A 27,933-nucleotide genomic window follows, 5' to 3' on the forward strand; every position below is an offset into this window, starting at 1 on the left:
CATTGGTATTACAAATAGCCTGCCTGTATCTGCACATCCCAAACATGCTATACAATGCATCCCATTGTATCTTGTTTTCAAATTATTGTATCTGAACCAACTGGCCAAGCTGTGTATTTCAGAGAAGATCCAACCTGTAAGCTATGTTATGGCCATTTTTGTACTTTCTGTCCTTAAAGTCTAAGGAACTTGGTGTCAATAAAAGATGAATGAGAAACATTTGGAATTTGGGAAGACTGGCACTTCTCGTGAGCATTAAAAAATTAAAAATCTTTTTAATTATATGGACTCACATGGCATTACACATTGTTATTCTTGTGTTAAGAGGTTCACAGTGGAGCCATTTGAGCCAGTTTTGGTGTGTAGTTCCCAAAAGTGTGCAACAATCACTATTCATTTCCATGGCTTTTCATCACCTTCCAAAGAAATTCTGTGCCCATCAAATTGTCACTTCCCATCCTTCTCCCAAACTCCTAGAAATATTGCTCTACTTTCTATCTTTTCAGATTTGCTGCTGCAGGAGCCTCATGTAAAGTGGACTCATAAAATGTCTGTCTTGTTGCACATGGATTATTTTACTGGGTACTAACTTTATGGTTAAGTCAAGTGGTTGCTGAAATGTTCAATAGACCTGGGAAGATGAATATCAATTTGTATTTATAACAGTAGATAGTTTATGTAAATGTACTCAAATGACATAATAACTCTAAAAGCAATTAATTTTATAAGACCTATTTGAGATACTATTTATTTAAGAAAACATTAATATTAAAATAAGAATAATATTATCTGCATTAACATAGCAATTAAGGAAATTAGTAATTTAACCTAAAAATAAACTGTGGTCAACATTACAGCTTCACTGATTCATTTACTGTGAACACAGGTTTTTTTTTCCAAGAATTAAGTATATCACTATGGATTGGAGTTAGAGTCCAGTGCAGAACTTGACACAATGTTTTGAAAGTTTCTACTTTTTAGCAGTGTGAGTGCAGCCGCTATGAGGATGGTTTTACTGGCATTCTTTTGAGTCCTCACTTTCCATTCTTTGACATATTTTCCATTCCAAGATATTTTTTTGGTTTCTTCAATTTATTTTAAGGCATATCCTGGACATTGGGTTATCATGTTGATTTAATATCATTTCCACCATTTTTGGTTTGTAAAATGTCACTTTGGACTCACAAGAAAAGTGACCATTTGGTTGTGAGATGAAGTTACCTGTGTTTCTGTGGAAAGCCCGGGACAAACCTTCTTTTCCCAGTGGTGTCCTAAGGGATCCATAATTTATATCCATAGAAACCTTAGGATACAGTGTTCGAAAGGTGATGTTGAATACATTGAGAAGTACCGAGGAGGGGGGTAATTTAGAAAGAATTCTTTTTCTTGGTTTGAAGCAAAACAAAAAAGCACAGTGATTGCAGCCTGGCTGCTGTAGCCTTTTGGTGAGCTATGATACACTGTGATGGTAATATTGCCATATTTGAGACAATAGGAGTGCCCACCTCAGAGTGTCCTTTCATAATTAATTGAGAAATCATGTCACAGAATTGAGATAATTCTTCTGTTTTTATTTTTTTTCTAATTTTATTTATCCCAAATGCTAAGTAAATATTTGACTTAAAGATATCATGCATTTATAAAACCAGAAACTTTTTATTTTCAATTTTCATGCATACAATACCATTTTTACCAAAACTCAGCTCCATTTCCCTCTGGCTTTCACGGCTTCTTCAGTTCTTAACTTCTTAACTCCCGGTGGTGCCCTTCAGGTATTATTGGAGGAACTGTGTTTACAACCCCGTGGCAGCCTTCCTTGCTTACTTACTCTTAGCAGCCTGTCTGTCAGCTTTTGGCTTCAGTTGACTCCCCCTTTTCTACTTCATTTTTGAGATCAAGGAACACCTGTTCTAATATTAATCTTTGCCTTCTAACAGAGGCTGGGTACCAGTCAATGCGCTTTCCACACATGCTACAGGGTGGTCAGGTTTCCCACAGACATGGAGTCAAAGCCAGCCATTGCTCCTCTTCCTGATGCAACAGCCCAACCCCACCATGCTGTTCCTCTCTGGAGGCAGTATCTGTTTTACATGCTAGATAGTACTGGATAGCGGAGCAGAGGTCAGGAGACTTCGTAGAGCTAGACATGAGAAACACAATGGTGTTGGTAAACAAGTCCTTTATTTTCCACAGGGTTGGGTACAGGATGATAACTGACCAGGAAGTTATCACAAGCTCTCAAGATAGCAGGGTATTTGCTCTATGGGCATGCAGAGAATGGGAAGAGCCAGGAGAGATCTGAGCGCTCTTGGGGACATTTCAGTGCTTAAAGGGGGCCAGGAAGCTGGGGAAGAGGACAGCAGCATGCTGGGGAAGTTTCTTAGACTCGATTTTGATGATGTTTCTTTTCCCAGCGTCACTGTCCAGGTCAGCAGCAGCCCCCTGAACTGTGGCCACAGCCTGAGCTCCCCGACTGCTGGCCACTGCCACGGTCACACGATCTGGAGGAGCTCCTGTGCCTGCATCTGTGGGACCTGCGCCTGTGGTGGCTCAGGAAGCAGCCTCCCTCAGAGCTGGGCACACTGCAACCCCCAGAGCTGGTAGCACAGCAGGAGGAGGCTGAAGGCAGACACTGAGCTGTGCTCTTTGGGGGGCACTTGGGGGAGGGGCATTTGGGAGGAGGCTGGCACTGCTTCTGGTTCTGCTGGCAGGACATCTTGGCAGGAGTCAGTCAGCCTGGGTAAGCAAAAAAAAAAAAAAATGTCTTTAGGCCATTGTCTCCCTTGGGAATGGTTTTTAAAGCCCTGCTCCTAAGATCCTCTGCTCCCTGACCTGGGGTCTTTACAAAGGCAAAGGGTAAATGGTCTCCACGACTGGCAAGACATTTTCTTTCTCTCTGCCCTGCTTACAGGAGGGAATGTTGATAGTTCTAAGTTGCTCTCTGGTCAGCTGAAGCAAATAGGGGTAATGGGGAAATGACTCTCTGAGAGCTCTCTGGGCAGATGCAGGCCTCTCAGGAGAGCAGAGGCAATGCTGAGAGCCAGGACTCTGGTGTGTCACAGGCTCTGATGTACCCACAGAGGCTCCTGTCTGAGTTCCTCTCCTTGTCCCTTGTCCCCTGGCAGGTCATCTTCTCCTGCCTTCTCAAGAGACACCTCCTAGCCCCCAGTCAATTCCAGCTTATCTTCTCTGCACACCAAGGTGAGGCCCTGTCCCTAGTCAGGTACTCACCAGACACAACAAAGGCAGGAGGTGAAGGCTGTGCTGAAGAGGCTGTGGGTGAATGGTCCAGGGCAGCTGCCCTTTTATCCTTGGCAGGGTTGTGATGCACAGCCCAAGCATGCTACTGCTTTCACAACCAGGGGAGGTGACAGAGCCAACACTCCCAGCATCTTCCTCATGTTTCCCAGATTCCTGACAAGGAGTTAAGAAACCTCTGCCATTGCTTCCTTTGTGTACCAGAGACCTTCCATTTCTTCTTTCACTCATCCAGCAAATGCTTTAACCTGTCCATCTCTTATATTTTTGTAGGCAGTGTGAATGTAGAGATACATAGAATACATTTCCTGTGCTTGATCATTTCAAATTTAACTACAGAGACAGTGAAATAAACACACACACACACACACACACACACACACACACACTCACACACACACACACACACACACACACACACACACACACACACACACGGTAGTGTATGAGTTTATTTTGTGATGTGAATGTCTTCAAAATAATTATGGATGATTTGATCAGATGTGATTAACTCCTGATTCTTAAGGGTCATCAAACTCCTGGGCCCTGGGAATGGGATGCATTTGCTAATGGACAGAGACTGGGTCTCAAGCCCCCCTCCATGGAAGCCAGAACTAAAGTCCAGGTAGGACATGCATGAGAGACAAAGTCATGAAGGCTATTAATATTATCCCAATGTAATGTGGTCAAGGAGTTTGTCCATATTTATCTTTCTGAGGAATATTTGGTATTGAGTGTGAGAGGATAAAATGATCGTGAAGCATGGAATATTGAAGATGGTTGATGAGTGGTAGTGACTTTTCAGTGTGCAACCAATGACTAGGTTGATGTTATGGGGTTACTACGTGCATCACAATTAACGAAATTATCCTGGTAACTTCCAACATGTATGAGGTTGTTTTTAACAGAAAAAAAAATGTTTAGTACACTGCAGTGGAGTAGGCCATGTTTTGAGAACTTCCCTGGGAAGATATAAAAAGCATCTACTCTTTCCTTGTACTTTCCAACCATTACAGCAAAGTAGAGTGAAGCCTCAACCAATTGGTTGAGTGGGATAATTTATAAAGCATGGGTGAGGAGTTTCATACAGGACTATGAATGACCACTGCACTGGAAAGTCTGCCCAGCATGGATTAATGGCTTCTCCATAGCCACCTAGATGGGGCTCCTTCAAGTTGGTCACCTCAGCTCATACATTAGCCTTCCCCAAGACTCTTAGGTCTTGCGTAGTTAGGACAAAATTGCAATTGCACAGAAATGCACCTGGAACTTCAGATGAAGGTCCAAGGACCCTCCCTACCCCCCGACAACTAACTGGATTACAGGAGTTAGCTCAGCGCTTAACTGTGGGTGTCTGTTTTTTCTTCCATCAGCTACTGAAGACTCTAGGATGGTATTTAAGGTACTCATCAGTCTCATTATAGGGGGAAGGAAGGCATTTAAGGTAGCCTCTCCACTACTGCCTAGATTCTTAGTTGGGGTCATCCCTGTGGATCCATTAACTTTTCCTCTGTGCCAGATTTCTCTTTAAACCTATAATGACTTTCTCTATTAAGGTATCTCTTTTCTTGCTCTCCTCTATTCTTCCCCTGACTCGATCTTCTTGCTCTCTCTTGTCCTCCTCTCCTCTCCTCTTCTCCCCTTCCTTTCTTCTAACTCCCTCTCCCCTCCCCCATGCTCCCAATTAGATTAGGAGATTTTGTCCGTCTCCCCTTCTCTGGGGACCATGTATGTCTCTCCTTGTTTCCTAGTTTCTCTGGCGGTGTGGATTGTAGGCTGGTAATCCTTTGCTCTATGTCTAATATCCATATATGAGTGAGTACATACCATGTTTGTCTTTTTGTGACTGGGTTACCTCACTCAGGATGGTTTCTTCTAGTTCCATCCATTTGCTTTCAAATTTCAAGATTCCATTGTTTTTTTTCCCGGCGAAGTAATATCCCATTGTGTTTGTACCATTCTTCAGTTGAGGGGCACTTAGGTTGCTTCCAGGTTCTGGCTATTACAAATAATGCTGCTATGAATATAGTTGAACAGATGTCCTTGATGTATGAATGTGCATCCTTTGCATATATACCAAAGAGTGGAATTGCTGGATCTTGAGGTAGACTGATTCTCATTTTCCTGAGAAACCACCATACTGATTTCCATAGTGGCCACATAAGTTTGCACTCCCACCAGGAATGGAGGAGTGTTCCCCTTTCTCCACATCCTCTCCAGCATAAACTGTCATTGGTAGTTTTGATATCAGTCATTCTGACAGGAGCAAGGTGGTATCTCAGAGTTGTTTTGGTTTGCATTTCCCTGGTGGCTAAGGATGTTGAGCAATTTCTTAAGTGTCTTTCAGCCATTTTAGATTCCTCTATTGGGAATTGTCTATTTAGTTCTGTATCCCACTTTTTAACTGGATTGTTTGGTGTTTTGATGACTAGCTTCTTGAGTTCTTTGTATATTTTGGAAATCATCCCTCTGTCAGATGGGGGGTTGGTGAAGATCTTTTCCCATTCTGTGGGCTGCCTTTTTGTCCTGTTGACTGTGTCCTTTGCCTTACAGAAGCTTCTCAGTTTCAGGAGGTCCTATTTATTAATTGTCGATCTCAATGTCTGTGCTACTGGTGTTATGTTCAGGAAGGGGATCTCCTGTACCAATTCATTTAAGGGTACTTCCCACTTTCTCTTCTAAGAGGTTCAGTGTGGCTGGATTTATGTTGAGGTCTTTGATCCATTTGGACTTAAGTTTTGTGCATGATGGTAGATTGAAATATTTTTATGGTGAATTTGTGCTTGTTCTCTGCATATTTTAGTTTCTGGGTTTTTGAAACAAAACCCCTTAAATGATGTATTTTATTCAGTTTAAAATATGGGCATTCTATACTTCCTTTTGAAATAGCCACAGAGCAATGAATTGAACTTAGTCTTAATGGATGAGGGATGAATGACAGAAAGTGGAAGGATTGAGTAGCCCTCCTTTCTGATTTTCTTCTGTCTTTAGGATCTCTTTTCCCAAGGATATTTTCAAAGCTTAGATCATTAACCATGCTAAAGTGTCATTTTTGCCTTAGTAGTTTAGCATTTTATCAATTGTTATTGTGCTAGATGAGGTTATTTGTCATCCCTTGTTTGTTGAGAAATGTCTCCCTGGTCTTGAGCATTTAAATATTTGGTTCCCAGTTGACAGTGTTGTTTGGGGATATTTAGGTGGTACAGGCTTATGGCCTGCTTTTCTTCCTCTTCTTCTTCTTCTTCTTCTTCTTCTTCTTCTTCTTCTTCTTCTTCTTCTTCTTCTTCTTCTTCTTCTTCTTCTTCTTCGGTTTTTCAAGACAGGGTTTCTCTGTGTAGCTTTGGAGCCTATCCTGACACTCGCTTTGGAGACCAGGCTGGCCTCGAATTCACAGATCCTCCTGCCTCTGCCTCCTGAGCTCTCTTCATTTTCTTTCATTAGAAAATATGAGTTCTAAACTTTCTACAGCTGCCATCATGGCTGCTGCTTGGTGCTATGCACGTTCTGCTGTTGTGAACACTTATTCCTCTGGAACAGCAAGCCAAAATAAACTTCTCTCTACTGTTTTATTACTACAACAGAAAAGCAACTAACACACTTATTAAAGGAACTTTCTCATATCACAATCAGTAGTGAAGCTGAAAAGGGACACAACTTATTTTAAAAAACAAATCACTTTACCATGTAATGCTCATTATGGAGGCCAGGAGACTATGAGGTAAACAGGAAGCTAGTCTAACGAAGGCGTGTTCTTTCAGATGGTCCAGAATTCTAGACCTTCTAAAAGGTTTATGCTGTTCCCTAGCTTGTGACTACAGTGGGAGATATCATCTCTCTCTTGGCTAGAAATCTCCAATACTTTCCCTCACCTTCCTAACTACTATCGATAGTACCTTCCCTTGATGAAATTCCTTCTTCTTCAAATAATCATTCAATATTTTGGACTTATATTGAACACCATTACTAGGTTTGTGAGCCAGCATGTGGGCATTGGGAAACAACCCTAGGTCCTCTGCAAGAACACCAATTGCTCTGAACTACTGACCCATTTCTCTAGTCCTCTAACAACCAGGTCTTGATGTCCTCAGAGAGTCTATTCTCTCCATCATGACAACAAACCAATCAACAAGACTTCAGTCCTAGGGTCGCTAATGCCCTCTACTTACTTCCATGGGCACCAGGCATTAAGTGATACACATGCATACATGCAGGTAAAACTCTCATACACATAAAGGAGAGAGATGATAGTTTTAGGAATTGAGCTCAAGTTATATAATTTAGAGAGTTGAAGTTTTGGCACTGTCAAAAGGCACAAGCTACTAAACAATGTAACTGCCAGTCTTCATCACTGTCAACCACAAATTGGTTAAATCTTCTTTACTATTTGTTTTCTTCCTCAAGATTAAAAAACTTCATCTTTTAAACTAGACCAATGAGACAGGCTAAAGCTATAAATGCTAAAGAGGCAATAGTCACTCACATTAGCTAAAAGAGTAGATATCTAGTGGTGTGTGGTTTAGACAATACTCTTGTCTTTGGGAGCTTCAAGAATGACCCTGTTTGTGGTTTACTCACTGGTGGCCAGAGTCAGCATGGCTCTTGTTGGGGGTTTGTGAAATATGTGAAATGTTTGTATTCAACAGAAGAACATCACAGCATTAGCTCTTAGAGCCAGGTCAGCTCCTTCCGGACTGTAGGGCTGCTCTTTCTTTTCTTAGTGGTGACTGTAGGCCAGTCATCCCAGCCAGCAATAAAGATATAGGGGTTAACACAACACCATAGTATATTCATTGATCTCATTGTTTGGAAGATTGAACAACTACAGAACCATTTATTGCACAGAAATACTGAGTGGCAAAAGAAATTCTAAGTGCTATCGGGTGTGTGTGTGTGTGTGTGTGTGTGTGTGTGTGTTTGTGTGTGTGTGTGCGTGTGTGTGTGTGTGTGTGTGTGTGTGTGTGTGTGTGTGTGTGTAAAAAGATACTGGAGCCTAGACGCCTAGTTTTTCTAGAAAAATATTTCTTGTTGCCTCATATCTATAGTCATTAGAAGCAAGCTTTGTCTCACAACAAACATGCAGCCATTTTTTCCTATGGGTCGCAGCCATGGGTAATAGACATCAGAAGAGATGGGGGTAGGTAGCAACAACTGAACAAAGACATATATCACACTTCTGAGCAAGTTTCAAAGGATCAAAACCGACCTCCCAGTGACTTGCAGTGCCGAGTCTCACCTCTCTTTATGCAACATAGTGTTGCCTTAAAGGCTTTCCTCTATCTCTCTCCCTGATTGCTTACCTGGAAGATTCCTGAGATACCTGAAGATGGAGATCATTTGTCTCACCTCTACCTTGGTGATCTGTCTTGTCTCTCACTTCCTTTTCTTTATGAGAACAGGTGATCTACAGCACATCCATCCTGCAATGACTGACAGCTCATACTCTGAGTGTCTGATCACTCCTCCCTCCTACCCCCAAGAATAAAGGCTCCAAACCCAGGAGTCTCACCCGAGGAGTCTTTGCTCTATATGGTTTCAACACATCAAGGAAATGCAGAGACTCGTCTAGCTGGATGAATCTTGGCAGAATTTTATGGCTTAGTCATTCTAATTGGTACTACACGAAGGAGCAGTATAGGATCTCAGGTTCAGGTCTTTGTAGTATATTTTTAATATTCTTCCCAATGATCTAGGATGAGTCAACAACACACAAAAAAATCTCCTTTTCTTTAAAATTCAGTTCCTTAGTTCAGTCCCTACCATCCTCATAACAGTTGCAACCCAGAGAAAGAGGCAGCTAGAGAACCACCTATTTTTAATGGCAATCTGCAGATATATGTCATAAGGTTCTTATATAGATTCTTATTTCCTCCTGTGATTAAGTTGTGCCATTTGAAAGTGTCCATATCTTCATATTCCTCTTTAAGAAAGTTCCAGATGGATGCAGCATGTAAGAGAAGCTTAGACAAGAATTTTATTCTGATATTGGGATGCTAGATAAAATTTCAGAGCTGAACATAACAGATGGCCTTTATCCACTTGACATTTCCTGAGATACTATATTTCAGGCAACACAAGAGAGGGAAACAAAGTGTAAAACAAAAGCATTCACTTCCTATTTTGCTGTACCAAACCTAGGGCATTTCAAAGGCTCTAAGGGGATCTTTACACCAAGGGAGCATCTTGCAGATTCTCTGCTTTCTGTTGAATCATTTCAGAACAATAAGATCTATGATCCCAGGCCACAAAGGTCAAGCAAGAAGTAGTTCATGGAAAGTGACATCAGTTGCACAATAAACACATGTAGGTACTACAAAGTTACCTAGAAGTAGAAACTGGAGCCAGGGGTTACTAGACAGGTGTGTGGTGGAGCACATGGTGAATTCTTAGAGGCCAGAGAAGTCTTCTAGGGATAGGAGCTCTGAGAAGTTAAAAAGTAGAGGGAGGGATTTAGGCATGGGGGGAAATAATGCCCATGTGCTACTCACCTGCAGTTCATGGGAAAGAAGGAAAAGGGGACCCCTGGGAGGCAGATGACATTGCTTCATCATTTTAGCTCAGTGTGTGATGACCCCTTAGGTGTCTGTGTTTTCCTGATTAACATTCAGCTCCAGTCTTGGCTCTTTCCCATGTAGACTGTCAGCCACAGACTTGGCAGCCCAGATGAAATGTACATTTAGTGTAATCAAGACCAGTAATTTCAGCCCTGAGGTCAAGCTGAGAGTCACATTCAAGGTGGAAACCTTGTCAGACAAGGTCCTTCAAACTAGCTCATGTGGTTTGGTTTTCCAACGATGTAAAGTTTAAAGGAAAAACATTGGAGATTAAAATAAGCACAGAGGAAACTCACTATATCTTCATATCTCTGAGGACATTTTAGAGGAAATTGGGTTCCACCGAAGTCAGGAACACAGGCCCCTCAGCATAATACTGGGCTGTTATATGAGACCCTCGGAAATCAATCTATGTTGATTCGCTTCATAAAGATGGAAAGGAGCAATATGCAACCCAAAGATCAGAGTAAGGACTACATCATTCACAAATATCAGGCCCTTGGTCAATCTCTGGCCTTACTGACATATGGAATTTAGAACCTGTAGATGATCTCAATTTTATTTATCACTTCCCTCATGTTTCTGTTTCTGTGTACTCTTGCAATAGTGTTTCTTTTTTGTTTCCTCTGTTATAATATGAATTAGAAACATCCTTCACACTGCCAGTTTGGAAGTAGGGTGTGGCTGGGGGTTTCTGGTTCCTCTAAACCCGTTCCTCTCACTACACTGTCCAGATCAAAGATATCAGCCAGAAATCCCAGCAGGTTCGAAGCAGCTAGGGCTCTGGGTCTGATGTAGATCGAGAAGAAAAGGCCTGAGATGGTCCAGGAAGCAGCTGCAATGCCAGGAGTTTCAGCATCTCTGGTAGCTGGGGGAACAGCAGAACACTGAGCACCTACTTTAGGGGTCAGTACCCCTGATGCTTTTGTTGGCAGAGCATCTGGGCATGAGTTAAGAATCCTAGAATACAATGAGCTTGGAAGCATGGGAGCCTCTGGTCAGCATCTCTTCTCTTGGGGTTTCATAGATCTGATCTCCTGTTTTTGAACTAAGAAATGTCAGAAGGAAAGGACTTTGACCTTATCAGAGGAAGAACCCCTTTTCCTTCTGTCTCCTGCTTGAAAAGGATATTTAGTCTTTTCTAGTTGTTTTCCCAATGTCACTATTTCCATGTCATCTGGGACGAGACTAACATGGGAAAAGCTTCCTGGAGGAGGTCTGGTAGGATGAATAACTCTTTCAGAGCACAAACAGAAAGAGTGTAGGGTGACTGAGACCTGTGACCTTTGTAGTGACAGAACACCTGAAACATCCACGAAGGTGCTCATCACCCCCTTTGTCTTACTGCTGTCTTCCTTCCACACCCTCTGCTTCTGTTCCTCTGAGGGAGGCTGGTCTGGTCTCCCCAGTCCTTCCAGGGCAAGAAGAATCTCCAGCTAAATATTCATCAATGATCTTGTGGACTGAAGAGCTGCAGCCTCTGATGCCCTCAGGAGGAGTTGGGACCTGAGGAAGGAAGGGTCAGAGCATCAAACCCCCCAGCTCAGCACTAGGCCTTCAGCTTTCTGGTCGTAGGGCAAGGCAGGTTGACAACAAGTCAGGAAGCCCTGGTATTTATCTATGTTTGCTACTTAGGCAACAGTAGGCGACTAGTAAAGACGGTGTTTGGTCCCTGTCAGTAGAATTCAGAGTAGAATGTGTAACACACAGTCTTCTGTAGAGTAATTAGCTGTGTAACTGGACTTAAAATTGCTTTAACTTACTAACCAAGATGTCAGCAGTTCTTTGGTGAATTTGTGTAAACAGAATAATGTGTATTTTCCCCTTATGTTGTTTTTAATTTTGAAGGGAAGTCTCTAATATTAAAATAATGACATCTTATGGATTCCTTTGAAGATGTAGCACAGTGAGGACTACAGCCTTTTCTTTACAGCATTAGGAAGTGAGAGCCAAAAACTTATGGGGAAGAGAGGGAGGAGGCATCTCTTAGACAGTCAAGTCCTGCGTGGGGGAGAGTCACTTCTGGGAGTGTGGAAGGTGTGCACATTCATATCTGAGCTCTGAGCAGGGGCACTGATATCGGGCCCTCGGTTTCTTCTCACAACATTGATATAGACACAGCTTGAAGATGTGGATAGCTGCCTGTCACTCACTGTGCATGTCCATATCACAGCAATTTTGAAGGGCAGTAGATGAGAGTGCTGCAGTATTCTGACTGAAAGAATCCAAGCAGCTTCCAAACTCTCCTTTTCTCTTTCCCTCGCTCCGTCCTCCCTCTCTCCATCCCCTCCTTTCCTTCCTTGTTTTCTCCTATTCTTCCTTCTCTAAAGTGTGCTGAGCCAGGCAGCTTCTTGTAATGTTCATCCCAGGCCATCTGCATCATCCTGGGAAGATGGGAAGAGTTTTTCTAGGAGGGGTCACATGCCTCCCCAGTTACCAGTGACTCAGCTTTCCTGTACACCCGCCATGCTAACTTTTCCATTCTGTCACTCCCTCAGTGATTTACTCAATATTTGATGCATCACAGTGACGTAACACACCATACATTCTGTTGCACCCCATAGACGTGTCCTTAATAGCACACATGCAGTGGGCCGGACAGTTACAATGAAATAAGCATACGCCATGGAGGCAAGAACTACACTGATGGTGTATGGCAGCAGTTCTCAACCTGTGGGTCATGACACCTTTGGGGGTTAAATGACCTTTCACAGGGGTTGCCTAAGACCATTAGAAAACATACTTACATTATGATTCATAGCCGTAGCAAAACTACAGTTATGAGGTAGCAGCAAAAATAATTGTATGGTTGAGAGTCAGCACAGCATGAGGAGCTGTATTAAAGGGTCGAAGCATTAGGAAAGCTGAGAATGATTAATGTATGGAAAGGAGAGTGAGGGTCTCTGAGCTACCTTCTGCAGTCCCCATCAGATGACAGACTCTGATCAGAACGGTGAGAACAGCATTTGAACAAGAAGCAGCCCCAGTGCTGCAACTGTTGATCTGTCTCCGGGAAGTCAGTCTGATGGCAGGACGAGAGGAGCCTGTGGAACCCAGGCCATCCACGTCAGCAGGGAGGTACTAGCAATTGAGTGTGGGGTTGGGTGGGGTGAGTGGCACAGAGGAGGGTGCTAGAGGTAAGGAAGCTGAGCTTGTTAAACATAATCATTTTGAAACTGGGTGTTTCTGAATATGAATCCTATACCTCTAGATAACAGTTGGTGCCTGGGGAGGGAAAAACTCTAAAGTGAGAGGAGGACAATCGGTGAAGACCTCTCAGGAGAAGAGTTAAGAAATCCATGACATCTGAGGTGACATGGCTTGAAAATTCAAATACCTCAAAGGGCCTCGTGCAGGTAGCATAGTGATTTTGATGATCACTGACAGAGTTGTGGGGTGATGCAGTAAGGCACGGGGTGGGTAGGGAAATTCGCTGAACCATGAGGAATCCTTTTGGGGTGTGGCTTTATTGAGGTCTGTAGTGACAAAGTTCAACAGTGGTTCACCAAGGGTTTGAAAATTGCAATTTGGCAAGCGGTACAGTGTTTCCCAGTGTGTTTTATTATAGCACCAGAGACACACTGCTCTATGGAAATCACATTCAGGAATGGAGTAAACCATTTACATCACAAATACCACTTACAAGGATGATGACAACTAATCATTCAAAAATAAATTTTGAAGAAAATTATGTGTCTGGTTTTCCTATCACAGGAAGAGTTAAAAGCATAAGCTTTCCCCTTTAGGTGATGATTGGTAATTGTCATGGGAAAGGGTCAGAGGTGTCCTTGGGGCTGTGGGGAGAGAAATAAGGGATATGGGGGAGGGCAGCGAAGAGAGACGGAAGACAGATGGGGAGGGCTGAGTAGGGGAAAGGGAGATGGGGGAGGGCTGAGTAGAGAGAGAGGGAGATGGGGAGGGCTTGAGGTCAGAGGCATGCCAGCTTACAGACTATCTCATTGGTGCTAATAGATGATTTGTGTGGAAGCAGTGAAATGACCTCACCAAAACCACTGTTTCAAGAACTCAATACTTTATCCAAGCTGGTGTCTTCCCTGGGTTTATTAAATAAATGTCAGTGTCCACTCATCTGCAGACAATGGGCAGCTGCTTCCTGGGGTGTGGGCCATGTGTTTCACTACTTGCAAAAATCATGAAACGTCATTTTTGGACCCACATTCTACTTCTCTGACTCCATGCTGAAGCCGTAGGGCCCAGAGTTGAGTGCACAGTAAAAACAGGACATGAGCCGATGGATCCAGGGATTAGAACTCTGCTATCGTCCCCGTCTCTAGGTATTCGGAACTGTTTTCCACTAGGCCCTCCTTTTGTTTTTTTGTTACTCCCAGCTTCCCAGGCCTGAGTGGGTGTCCCACTCAGACATCTTACTGGCGACCTGTCTTCTCTTCACTCAGGTAAGAGTTAGCCAGAGTAGAGATGCCTTTGTGCTTTTGAAGTGGGGGTACTTCTGACCCTCTGTATAGCCTCTCTCAGATGGCAAGCTCTGCCGTGCTAGGTCTGTTCAGCCTGTGGCACACTGTGGAGAGACTGCACAGAGCTGTGGGACCTTTCCACAGTGTCAGTCATATCTAGTGCGTGACATCTCTCAGCCTGTCACAGGTGTGCTTAGCACTTCCTCGTCCTGGGCTGCCTTTCCCCTCTACAGCCTACCAATCATCCTGTCTCCTGTGATTTCATTATAAACGTTTAGTCCCAGCAGTACCTCCTACTTCAAAAGACACTTTGATTTTTAGCCTTGGTCAGCAGGTGTCTAATATTAAACTCATTTCAGGTTATTTTGATCATCAAAGTTTGAGCAAACCCTCTTTTAGATTCATTGAATGCACAAAGTTAACCTTAGTCCCTCCCTTTGCCTTGTTGACTCTGTTTCAGAAATCAGTTTTGTCTCATTTACAGTGTAATTAGAGTTGGAGCACTGTGGCATTTCTCTGGCTCTGGGAGGAAGGAGCTCTCTTGTTCACTTGCAGGAACATTATTTCAATCCCAGAAACGTCCAAATTTCACGGTTTGGGTCACAACAAGTCTGCATTGGGATAGTGTAGTGTTTCAAAGTCATAACTATTTGCTTTTTAAATTGTCTCATTTATACTAATGTCAGCATTTCTCCTTATCTTTTCCCTAAAATTCTCTTTTTGCACACTCCAGTCACCTCATAGACTAAATTCCAAACATCTGGCTGCATCACCTCCTCTTGGCCTCATTAAACAATTGTCTAAAATTTTCTCCTTTTCCTTGGATCTTCATACAATAATTGTGCTAGCCACACCCTCCATCATTTTCCTTCCTCCATCTTATTTGTTTGCTTATGTATGTACATATGTATGTATGTATGCCTGATTTCTTTCTTCCTTTCCTCCTTCCTTTCCTCTTTCTTTCTTTCTTTCTTTCTTTCTTTCTTTCTTTCTTTTTTCTTCCTTTCTTCAGTTTCTTCTGCTGGGAGCAGAACCAGGGCCTCACACATGCAGAAATGCCCTGAGCTTCGTCACCAGTCCCAAAAGTTTTGCATTCAGTTCATGCGCTAACTAATGTCTATGCCTTTGCCACATGACTCGGACTCCCCTATAATGAGGATCTTAAAATCAGTTCACCAAAACAAGTATCATATCATGGGTTAGATGTTTCCAGGTTAGATCAGGGTCCTGTCATGTTTCAGAAGAAAACACAGTCTTTCAGAGATTTCAGAGCACCAGCTAACATCCCACAGCCTTTCCTCCTTCTCATCCCATGGTAAGACTCTCTGCAGCCCTTCCTGAAGCAGGTAGGAGTGGCCACTGCTCTTTTTTCCTGTGTACAACAGGATTTGCCTCAGAGATGGTTGTGATGGTCAAGGAGCTAAGGATACCGGACACACCCATGGGAGTTAGAGAGAGACAAAATGGAATGACTCGTGGAATCCAAGCAGTTACATCGTGAGCAGCTTTATTTTTGAATTGGTTATGTATAGGACATACACAGTCTTCAGGTGGGTGTAGCACCTAGGATGATCTGAACCCAGGACAGGAGGAGCCAGCAGACAAGACAGGCTGTGCTCTCCGTGCCCTTGGGATTCTTGTTTCCCCCAAATTCTCTCATCTCAGCCTTAGGATCCAGGTCAGCAGCAGCCCCCAGAGCTGTGGCCACAGCCTGAGCTCCCCGACTGCTGGCCACTGCCACGGTCACACGATCTGGAGGAGCTCCTGTGCCTGCATCTGTGGGACCTGCGCCTGTGGTGGCTCAGGAAGCAGCCTCCCTCAGAGCTGGGCACACTGCAGCCCCCAGAGCTGGTAGCACAGCAGGAGGAGGCTGCAGGCAGACACTGAGCTGTGCTCTTTGGGGGGCACTTGGGGGAGGGGCACTTGGGAGGAGGCTGGCACTGCTTCTGGTTCTGCTGGCAGGACATCTTGGCAGGAGTCAGTCAGCCTGGGTAAGCAAAAAAAATGTCTTTAGGCCATTGTCTCCCTTGGGAATGGTTTTTAAAGCCCTGCTCCTAAGATCCTCTGCTCCCTGACCTGGGGTCTTTACAAAGACAAAGGGTAAATGGTCTCCACGACTGGCAAGACATTTTCTTTCTCTCTGCCCTGCTTACAGGAGGGAATGTTGATAGTTCTAAGTTGCTCTCTGGTCAGCTGAAGCAAATAGGGGTAATGGAGAAATGACTCTCTGAGAGCTCTCTGGGCAGATGCAGACCTCTCAGGAAAGCAGAGGGAATGCTGAGAGCCAGAACTCTGGTGTGTCACAGGTTCTGATGCACCCACAGAGGTTCCTGTCTGAGTTCCTCTCCCTGTCCTTTGTCCCCTGGCAGGTCCTTTTCCTCCAGCCTTCTCAAGAGACACCTCCTAGCCCCCAGTCAATTCCAGCTTGTCTTCTCTGCACACCAAGGTGAGGCCCTGTCCCTAGTCAGGTACTCACCAGACACAACAAAGGCAGGAGGTGAAGGCTGTGCTGAAGAGGCTGTGGGTGAATGATCCAGGGCAGCAGCCCTTTTATCCTTGGCAGGCATGTGATGCACAGCCCAAGCATGCTACTGCTTTCACAACCAGGGGAGGTGACAGAGCCAGGACCATCCACTCATCATCTTCCTGTGTTCTTACTACCATTACCATCAGTAGGGAACCAGGAAGTTTTGATGTCTGTCTATTTGACTTCTCATTCAGGCCTCTTGGTGATGGAGAGTAGGAGGCTACTCGGCTATCTTAACTTACTTATACGGTTCATATCTTTAATATAGGCTCTGTGCTGTGGTCTTTGCTGGAAAGAAGTTATAACGTGGCTCAGTATAGCATTTTCTGTTCTTAGGTAGGTCACAATCTATTGGGAAGGGGATGAAAACCTTAATAAACACACTTATAAATACAGAGTCAAATATCACAAGTGAAATGCTGTAATCTATCAATGTGTTATGCTGTCAGTCTCTAAGGCATGGTCTTTGGTGTGAACCTTACTTCACCATATATGTAAACCAGAGTATCCTGCCATATCTGGATGTGACCAGAGACCATCCTCTTGAACTCTGGTGATGAGAAGAATAGGTAAAAAAATGTCCAAGGAGATAGACATTGTCTAAATGATAGGGATCCCTAAGAGGATCTCATGGTACCCAGAAATCTAATCTTAGAGTTTCTGGGGAAGAGGGAGTTTGAGCTGAATTGACATTTGTTTAGTGAGAACAACTTTAGAGTTTATACTATACAAGACTGATCTACTTAAATAGGCTGGGAGCTTTCCTTATTAGAGTTTACCATTTGTTACCTACAGTTTCAAAGAAAATATAGTTATCAAGAACATGATCAATAGAGCTGGAGAAATGGCTCATCAGCTAAGAGTACTTGTTTTCCTTGCAGAGGACCTAGTTTGGTTCCCAGTACTCAGGAGATTCAATGCCTTCTCTCATCTTTATGGTCATGAAACACACATGTGGCACACAGGCATACATGCAGACACTCAAACACAAAGTAAACTAAAACACAAAAATAACATGATCAAAATTTAATAATTCATTTAAATTACATTTTAATTTATGTAACATACTTATAGTTTTGGATGAAATAAGTGTTCCTGGATTATTTATGACTGGTTATAACCCTTTATAAAATGAACAGCATTACATGTGAGACACCTTAGATGAAGTGTTTTCCCACTGTCTTACTCTCCTGTGACGATTAGAGACTAAATGACTGGTTACTTGCTGTTAGAGAAAAAAATATTTCTTAGAAGGATTTCTTTCTCTCTGTTTCTCTATGTGTCTTCTTCTTTGGCACCAATGCCATTAGCTTTTTCTTCAGAGACATGTGAGGTGATGTGTATCCTTATTGAAGGAATCAGCAGCTCAGAACACTAAGGGGAGAGTGAGGGGCCCTCACCCACAGGTTTTCTCTCAATGGCCGTGTCACTAGCACTGTTTGATATCCACAAACTGTATCATGCCAGGAGAAGGTGCTCACAAGGAAGGATAATGGATGTCTTTCTGATCTACCACATGGCAATGCTGTGGATGGATGTGGAATGGTGAAATACATGGCTTCTCATTCACCTGCTTTGCTGATGGTGCCAGTCCTGGGGTAATACACTATTAGAAAGGCATGTTCTAATTAGTAGCTACTTTCAGGGAATTCTAGGCTACATACAAGGCTCAGTGGTTCCTGGTCTAAGATCCTGGTGTAAGAGAATCATCAACTCACTGTCTTCCATAGGCTTAGTTAGCATTTAACTTGAACTTCTGTTGTAAAATGAATGTTTGCTCTCCCTCAAATTCATGTGGAAACTCTAACTCCTAATTTTATCATATTAAAAGTGTAAGCTCTGGGAGAGCAATTGAACTGTAAAAATGTTGTGAGAAAAAAAATGGCTGTTTTGTGCCATCCATTACAGCAGACTGAATGAGCTAAGAGAACCCCCAGCCTTCTACACATGACTGTCTTGAGAACCCTCCTTTTCTTGAACGCTTTAGCTTTCTGGCTGTTGTATACACACCCATCCTGGGGCAAGTTTCCCTCACTTAAGCCTTTCATTTCTCTATATTTTAAGCTAACACATTTTATGGGGCATGGCCCATGAGCCAGGCAGCATGGATGGCACCATGAATGCAGCTGAGAATAAGGGGGGCCCTATATAGGACAAATAGCAAGGGGATAAGGATGTTGGTGTCGAGAGCTGGGGTTCTCAGTTTTCTGAATTTTGCTGCAACAAGGCTGGGGCTTCAGATCCTTGCAGAAGTGAGCACTGGTTTTGCCTATTTTGTGATCCTTCAGAAGCAAGGACAGTCACCGTATTTTGACCAGATGGGTAAAATCTTAAGTTAGCTGGGAACAGCACTTCAAAAGTAACCCTGGCCACACTTGGTCAGTTTCCACATCACAGCATTCAGAAGCTATCAGCAAGGAATCATCTCACGAAATGCAAGCTTTCTTCTGTTGCGTTTCCAGATGTCCTGTCCCTACTAGCCTTTAGAGTCTTATCTTGGAGAAGGAACCATCCCACTGCCCTGCAAGTGCAAGGATATGAGAGCTGCACAGTAGGGTTCCTGTTGGAAGAGGTGTGGTCTCGGGGAAAATGGGCGTCTTGTGATCCAGAGAAGGCAGCAGCAGCAGCTCAGAGCCTGGCTCAGGTGAATGGCTTGGGAGGAGCTCTTGACTTACTAATGGTCATGGGTGTTACGAGGTAAGCCTGCAGCCTTTCAGGCTTGCCTTCTTGGTGCATTGGGCTCAGATCATATAACTTATAGTCAGTGGTGACTCTTTCCTTCCAGCTGAGCAGAATTAACTGCCAATTCAAGGTTTTCTTGTTACCATAATGAGGGTTACTTGATGACACTTACTTGAGTCACACTCACGCCAAATTGGAGGAGAGAGATGAACAATAAATACCATAACTATTGTTACATGCCAGAAAATCCACTTTTATAAGGTATGCAGTTTTGATGGATTTAGGATTTTCAAATGGTGCAATCAATTATCATCATCAATTTCATAGCAATTTTAATACTATCAGATAAAACCCATACCCACTATCACCTCCACTCCCATTTGCCTATTGCCACATAGGACACTATGTAAATGAAACAATTGAAGAACAAGAGCCTTTTGTTCTGGTCTTTTTCACTTATCGTACTTTTAAAACCCCTTTCAGTCATTTATTAAAAGTTATTCCTAACAGAGGAACTGGAGAGATGGCTCAGTAGTTAAAAGCACTGGTTGCTCTTACAGAGGACCTGGGTTCTATTCGCAGTCCCCACATGGTGGCTCACAACAGCCTGTAAGTCCTGTTCTACAGTATATGACACCCTTTTCTGGCCTCTGTAAGAACCAGGCACATATGTGATGAGCAGATATACACACAGGCCACACACCCATACACATAAAATAAAAATTCAATGTGGAGATGAAGTTCCCTGGGTAATACTTTTATCATCTAGATTGCTTTTCAGAGTTATTCCTATTGTATAAACATGGCTTCTATGGACCAGTAGCGAACATTTGGGCTATCTAATTGTCAGTTCTTATGGATCGTAGACAACACCACCTTTACTATCTCCTTTTAATCTCTCATTAAAGGCTTCGTTTACTCTTCTTTCTTCAGTGTCTTAGCAATGATGTTAGGTTGTTGGTGTGAGATTTGCTTCCTTTTCAATATAGTAGTCACAGCTACATATTTGTCTTTGAGTGTTCTGTTAGCTGTAGCCCATAAATTTTGATATGGTGTTTTTTGGTTGTTTTTTTTTTTTGCATTCTCAAAATTTAAAAAAAGTATCTTATGATTATCTTCTCTCATTTATTGGTTATTTGGGAGTATATATTTTGCTTTATGAATATTTCTGAACTTTCTAGTTTCCATTCTGTGTTTCCCCCTTTGGTACTAGGTATAGCACCTAGACCCTGGGGCATGTAGGCAGATAGTCTACATGTAAGCGACATCTCCAGAACAACTTTTACAGTTTTGTTTTCATTTTGAGACAGCACACTCAATTGTCAGGGCTGGTCTTCAATGTGCTGTTTTCATCTCAGCTTCCCAAATAGCTGTGATTCCAGACATATCCCACAGGCAGACAGACATGCCCCACCGGCAGAATGTATTACAGGCAGACATTCCCCACAAGCAGACATGCACCACAGGCAGACACTACAGGCAGATCTCACAGGCAGACATGCCCACAGGCAGACATCACAGCCCTGTCTTCTTTCTGCTTGTGAGTTCCCCTTCACTCTTCCTGAGATTTGAGGAGACACACTGTGTGATCTTTTAAAAATCTAGTTACACTTCATTTTTGGATCAAAATTAATTTTTGCTGCAGAATGTTCCACATGCACTTAAAAACGTTTGTGATGCCCAACTGAAGATTGCTCTAATTGGCTTAGAGTGTGCTGTTGAAGAGTTCGTTTCCTTGATCTTTTTCCTCATTTTGTTCATTAACAGAGGACTCAAAGGTTTGAAGATACCCTTGAAATATGTAGCTGTGAGTTGTCCATTTCTCCTCCCAATTTTATTAATCTTAGGTCAAGAATCTTTGGACCTTGTTTTTATTATGTTATATATACACTTATTTAAGTGGTTGCTTTTATAATTACAAATGTCTTTGTATCTAGCATTTATTTTGACTGATGCCAACGTAATAATTTTAGGTGCCTTGTTTTCTATGTATAGTATGTATTTTTATGCTCTTTATATCATTTTGATAGGGGTGTTTGAGACAGGGTTTCTTTGTGTATCCCTGGATGTTCTGGAATTCACTCTGCAGACCAGACTGGCTTCAAACACACAGAGATCCTTCTGCCTCTGCCTCCCAAGTTCTGGGATTAAAGACATGGGTCACCACTGTCCCCCTGCTCTTTACTTCTTTAAATTTAAGTGTCTTTTGTGACAGTTTACAGTTGGATCATGTTATTTTGCCTGACATTCCTTTTTATTTGAGTAGTTAATAATTTCACACTGAATGCAATTGCTGTAAGACAGAATTCACATTAGTAATTTTGCCTGTGTTCTTGCATCGATCCTCTATTTCTATGACTTCCTTGATTTTAGTAGGCAATTTCTAGAGTACCCTTTAGTTCCCATATCATATATATAATATATATTTATATATATTATATATAAGAATATATATATTCTTTTCTTCTTGGTAGTTTTCTTTGAGATACTGTTACTTTCGTATGCCAATTTATTTGAGATCAATACAACATGATTTTTGATAGTATAAAAATACGGCTTCTAAATAGTTTTCTTTCTTTTCCCTTCTGTATGCTGTGTTAGACAAATCATATCTTTATTCTTTATAAGGTGATCATTATGACTTTATGCAGTTATCCTTTAACTCAAATAGTGGAGGTCTCCTAGAAACAGATTGCCTAAGGTTTTTATACCAAAGCTGTACTGCTGGGAGTTGTGTAGCAGTTTCTGTGATGATTGAAACATCCTATCCTGCAGGGAAGGTCCTGAAAAAAGAACTCAGAAGAGCTTCAGGAAGTTCCTGAAACTGATCAGATTCTCTAGCCCTCTCTTCCAGAGTAAAAAGCAAAGACTGCAAAGAGTCACTTCCAGACAAGCTGCCAAGAAGTTTTTCAGACTAGCCAAACAGCCTGAAAGAAGCAGAAAGCAGATACTGTCTACAAAAGGCTCAGATCAACTGAACCACCTGGGAAGGGTGGTCTCCAGTCTCGTGAGCTGCCTGCAGGGTGTGCTGTGTGCTCCAGCTTCCTAGATTTTGTGAGCTGTGAGCTGCCACTCATGCTGAGGTGGACTCTGGTGATACAGCTAGCTGTCTTTGAGTCATTTCTGCTCCTGTAAGTGACCCCCTCACTAATATTCCCATAAGAAAGTCCTATAAAACCCCCTGGTTCACCAAGGTAGACTTTGGTAGGATCTGTACTTTCATATGTTTTGGGTGAGTAGGTGTGTGTGTGTGTGTGTGTGTGTGTGTGTGTGTGGTACATTGTGTCTTCCATCTTTCTAGGAAAAGTCTTGTCCCACAACATTATGAGCCCGCTAGAAATATGGAAGGGAAGGTGAAGGGACATTAGCTCACTAGAGCACGTGGCTCTGACAGGCCTTATCCTCTCCCACATTTCCTTTGCCTTGCTAAAAACCATTAGATTACATTTGTAATGCTAGCTGCAGGTCTGTTCCATTATTTGGCTACTTATTCCTCCTGAGTCCAGCAATGTCCAGCAATCAGGAGCCCCCTTTGGGTCACCTAATTAACATGCCCCAATTAAAATTTAACACCTCATCCTAACACAGGGTTTCTCCATTTACCTTTATAAACCACCATTTGCCTATGTGCGTCATCTGTCTCCTCTCTATCCAGAGGCAGTCCTTTGTCCCTCTAGGACAAATACCCTTTCCCCTTTCTTTTGTCCCTTTCCCCTTCTCCCTTGTCCTCTCTCTCCTTTACCACTACATCCTAGTCCATTCTAACACAGACCCCCCCCTTTTCTCCTCTTAAAATTATACCTGCAAGGTCTTTTGCTGCTGTCAAATCCCCTGGAACTGGAGTTACAGATAGTTTCGAGTCACCATGTGGATGCTGGGAATCAAACCTGGATCACATAGAAGAGCAGCCAGTGCTCTTAACTGTTGAGCTACCTTTCCAGCCCTGATTTTCTTTAATTATTTAGAAATTAATGCTTCCTTTGGCAGCACATATATTAAAATTGGAATGATACAGAGATTATCATGGCCCCAATGCAAGGATGACACACAAATTTACAAAGCTTTCATATTTAAAAAAATAATCAAACTGAAATTGCACACCAGATACTATGATAGACATGTAACCCATGAGATGATAAATGCATCTAACCACAATTGCATATGGTACATTCCTGGTTGGGTAACTTGCTGTGTAACGGGACAGACAGACAAGTAGTAAAGTCAGTATGTTGGTGACAGGTTCACGGATGAACACCTCAGGAGTCATCATGCATAGGCAAGAGTTCACAGGTATCAGTCTTTTGTTACCTCATGTGTTGATACATTGTCATTTAATGTCACTTGGGAGTGGCTGAGATGAGGTGGACAGCCTGTCAGAACTGGCAGTGTTGGGTATGCAGCAGGAACAGTGGGATGGGCAGCTCCACCCTTGCCAATGGGATACCTGGTTCTGGAGCACTGAGAGTAATGCATGGAACTCAGGAAGCAGGGACATTCCCAGAGAGCAGAGAGCACACATAAAGCTCATATCTGAGATCAAAGTGTTATTATATACAGTACAAGCCACAATAATATGCTCAGTAAAATGCTGATTCAGCATTCCTAGCTTTATTCTATAGGTGACAACTATGTTAAGGTATGGGTGTTTGGGAAAAGAACAGGCTACTTCGTGGTGAAAGCACAATGGAGTACAGATGTCAGAATCAAGATCTATTAAACTTCGTCTGCTGAATAGCTTGTGAATCTGTCACTTGTCTACCTCTAAGCTTCAGACATAGGTCACAAAAGAACTAACTCCTTTAGGTTGGAATACCCAGGGAAAATCAGCTGAAAGGTGAACTATAAATAATAGAAGGTGATTGATGACAAACATGGTAGTGATTTTGTGTACGTCTGATGAAGTATAGTTGATGCAGTGTAGTCACACCCATGGAAGGTGCATTTAAATTAGCTTTGTCAAAATTCCCTGTTAACACTAGAGATATATTTCCTTCTATGAGCAATCAGACAGTGGAACATGAATTGCAGCCTCTAACCCACACAATGGTTTTCAGTCTCCATTTTCTGGTGGAATGGTTTTGTCCACTGGTTCTGGGTTCATGGCTGTCGGTTTACACAGCAAGACCATATGCACGTGGTGACAGCTCCTAGTCCACTGTTGTGAAATATTTGTTTACATTGTATGATGATGTGTCATTGTGATTGGTTTAATAAAAAGCCAAATGGCCAATAGCTAGATAGGGGAGGTTAGGTGGGACTTTGGGGCAGAGAGAAGAATTCAGAAGGTTAGAATCCAGGTATGGGAGACATTCCGGCAATACATGGAGCGAGTCAGATGTACAAAATAGGAAGAAGTAAGAGACACATGGTAGGACATAGATTAATGAAACAGGTTAATTTAAGTTATAAGAGCTAGTTGGGAACAAACCTAAGCTAAAGGACAAACTCTCATAATCAATAGGCAGCTGACAAAAAAAGTTTAGCTCTGGCCCACTTAATCATCCTGAACAGCTTTGGGTCATATTTTATAGATAACTTGACATCATTTCTGACCCATGAGGGAGTGACACCCAACAGTTTCTCCAGCATCCAGTCATGAGCATCTTGTGGTGATAGATAGATTTAAGCATGGCAGCTGAGGGTCCCACTTCAAGGAGTTGTGTTTTCCCAGAGAGTGGGTTTAACTTGGACCGGCTCAGGGTGTCTCCTGCCTCTCTTTGGAAATTGCTTTCTTTATTAAATTATGAAGATTTTGAAATCCCTGAGTCCTTGGATCTCGGAGTGAAAATAATCAGGTATTTTCCAGCCTTGGGTTTCAAGTTCAATTAACCTCTGTAGTCCCAGATAGAGGTTTTCATGTTTCATACCTAGACTACCATTAATTTCTCCCACACTCTCAATTGAAAATGAGTTCAGGTTCTGGAATGTCCCCCCTTTTTTTACTCTGAGATCTAGAATGGATTTGGAGTCTGGCAGGTGGATGAGACAAGTGGAGGAAATGATTGCAACCCATTGGGATAGAAGCCTTACGTTTTATCTTTCAAATACAGGAAACAAATTCTTAAAAAAATGTTTTGGGTCATATTCTAGGATATTAGTTCTGAATATTAAAAACTCAAATATAAAAACAAAACTCAACTTGACAGAGGCTAAGCTAAATGAGAAGACTGTTTCTTTCGGTCACTTGAAAACTCTGAATGGATGGTCAAGGACCAAGTGGCCAAGAACAGATACTGATTTACAAGTTGTGTGTTCTGGATCCTGGGACAAAGCTGGTTCTCCCCTGTAAAATGTGTGCCTTTTCAGAGAAATGATCATATTGGTGACTTACAGAATTGAATATCCATCTCTTAGGGGCTTCTCACAAAATAAGTTCTAGTGAACTCCTGATTAGATCATTATATAAATTCATAATCTGACCCCTTCCCCCTTGTCCTAGCTGTATAGTATTCATACTGGTCATCGTTTATTTTCTAAAGCTTCAGCTCTCTCTCTCTCCTTGACGTAGAGTTTTTAACTTGATGTCCTTCCCTGACATCCCTGTTAGAGTTTTATTGGGTCTGTTCCTCCTATGCCTTCCTTCTTCACTTCTTACTGAAGTTACAGGTTTTCAGCCTTTGTGTTACTGGCATCTTGGAACAACTATTTCTATGCTGGGGGAGCTAGCTCTGTTTTGTACGATGTTTAGGGCTATCCCTGGCTTCTGCCTACATAATGCCAGCATCATTCATTATAAGATTATTTTAAAAATAACCCAAGATTGTTTTAATTAACAAAATTTATTAACATACGAAGATTTAGGTTTAATTATGAATATTTTAACAAAATCTGTTTCTCTCTCTTCCTCTCCCCATCACCTGTTCCTCTGTTGTCACTCTGACCTCACTATTTTCCTTTGCACTTTCATGGTAAGTGTCACCTTTTGTTGCTCCTCCCCACTCTTCCCCCTTTCATGGCCTTGATCTAGTGTCATAGTCTACACCCACCCACACCCCTTTTTTTACATACGCACAAGTATTAAAAGTACCCTCCTCTGAGAGAGAACATGTAGGTTTTGTCTTTCTGAGTCTGGGGGATCTCACTCCATATGATATCTTACAAGCCCATTCATTTCCTAGAAAATTTCACAATTTCAGTTTTCTTTACTGGTAAGCAATATTCCAGTGTGTACACATGCCACATTTTTATTGCCCAGTCTTCTGTTGATGGACATCTAGGCTGGTTCCATGCCCTAGCTGTCATGAATAGATAAGTGATAAACAAGGGTGTGCAAGTGTCACTGTGGATGGATGAGAATTGTGTGTGTGTGTGTGTGTGTGTGTGTGTGTGTGTGTGTGTGTGTGTGTGTGTGTGTACCCACAAGCAGGACAGCTGAGTTATATGGTAGTTCTAGTTTTGATTTTGAGGAGTTTATATACTGACTTGTAGAGCAGTTTTGCTCCTTTATCTTCCTGCCACAGTCACTCTTCCCTGGAAACTTGCCCGATATGTTATCATTCACTTTCTTGATCATAGCCATTCTGACTAGGTGAGGTGGTATCTCATAGCAGTTTTAAGTTGCATTCCCTGATTCTAAGCCCATTTTTTTTATGGCCAAATTGTCTATGAGTATTTCTATACACTTGTTGGAAAACCACAGCATACCTACTAAAATAAAATGGGTTACTCTATTTGAACACTTATCGAACTGCAAATTCATTGTGTCTTAATTAGATGTTAGAAGTCAAAGTGAACAGTTGCTCCTCCCAGTAGGCACGGGGTTCCACTGTGAGATGAATGTGCACTCCACACTTTATAGGATTCATCATTCCTTCTTAGAGACCTGGCTCGGCCCTGTCCATTTCCTTCCCTGCTGCTTCAGCTGAAGTGAGCATTAACAGACGTGACAGACCTCTAAACTCTTCCTAATATAGAGCTAAGACTTTTTTTTTCCTCTGGATTTGTGTAGTGCTGGAGCTGAGAGTGAGAGGGGAACAGAGAACAATGACAGTGAGACACCAGTGTGATGGTATAGACGCTTTATTCTTGGTCAGAGGCAGGGACAGGCACTGCACTCCACAGGAAGGGTGGGGACTGAGGGCCCTGGGCATCAAATAGGCAGGGAAGGGCCTCTGGGAATGGACAAGACAGGCTGTGCTTTCCGTTGGGATTCTTGTTTTCCCCAAACTCTGTCGTCTCGGCCTCAGGATCCAGGTCAGCAGCAGCCCCCAGAGCTGTGGCCACAGCCTGAGCCCCCCGACTGCTGGCCACTGCCACGGTCACACGATCTGGAGGAGCTCCTGTGCCTGCATCTGTGGGACCTGCGCCTGTGGTGGCTCAGGAAGCAGCCTCCCTCAGAGCTGGGCACACTGCAACCCCCAGAGCTGGTAGCACAGCAGGAGGAGGCTGCAGGCAGGCACTGAGCTGTGCTCTTTGGGGGGCACTTGGGGGAGGGGCACTTGGGAGGAGGCTGGCACTGCTTCTGGTTCTGCTGGCAGGACAT

At 42.8% G+C, this 27,933-nt stretch overlaps 3 protein-coding genes and 1 non-coding gene across 4 annotated transcripts; 1 reads left to right on the top strand and 3 right to left on the bottom strand.

The window, feature by feature from the left end:
- Positions 1–2,428: 2,428 nt before the first annotated feature.
- On the bottom strand, positions 2,429–2,716 carry LOC100758008 (late cornified envelope protein 3D-like). The gene has a single exon (XM_035451700.1). The coding sequence runs from the start codon at positions 2,714–2,716 to the stop codon at positions 2,429–2,431; it is 288 nt and encodes a 95-aa protein (XP_035307591.1).
- A 13,205-nt stretch (positions 2,717–15,921) lies between these two features.
- Positions 15,922–16,209, bottom strand: LOC100757718 (late cornified envelope protein 3D-like). Its single transcript, XM_035451701.1, has one exon. It carries the CDS (start codon positions 16,207–16,209, stop codon positions 15,922–15,924), a length of 288 nt encoding a protein of 95 aa, XP_035307592.1.
- Positions 16,210–23,422: 7,213 nt separating this feature from the next.
- On the top strand, positions 23,423–23,526 carry LOC113833139. Its single transcript, XR_003480692.1, has one exon. It is a non-coding gene; the product is annotated as a U6 spliceosomal RNA (small nuclear RNA).
- A 4,119-nt stretch (positions 23,527–27,645) lies between these two features.
- On the bottom strand, positions 27,646–27,933 carry LOC100757432 (late cornified envelope protein 3D-like). Its single transcript, XM_035451702.1, has one exon. It carries the CDS (start codon positions 27,931–27,933, stop codon positions 27,646–27,648), a length of 288 nt encoding a protein of 95 aa, XP_035307593.1.

This window comes from Cricetulus griseus, assembly GCF_003668045.3.
Source record: "Cricetulus griseus strain 17A/GY chromosome 1 unlocalized genomic scaffold, alternate assembly CriGri-PICRH-1.0 chr1_0, whole genome shotgun sequence".
In the NCBI taxonomy this organism is placed as follows: domain Eukaryota; kingdom Metazoa; phylum Chordata; class Mammalia; order Rodentia; family Cricetidae; genus Cricetulus; species Cricetulus griseus.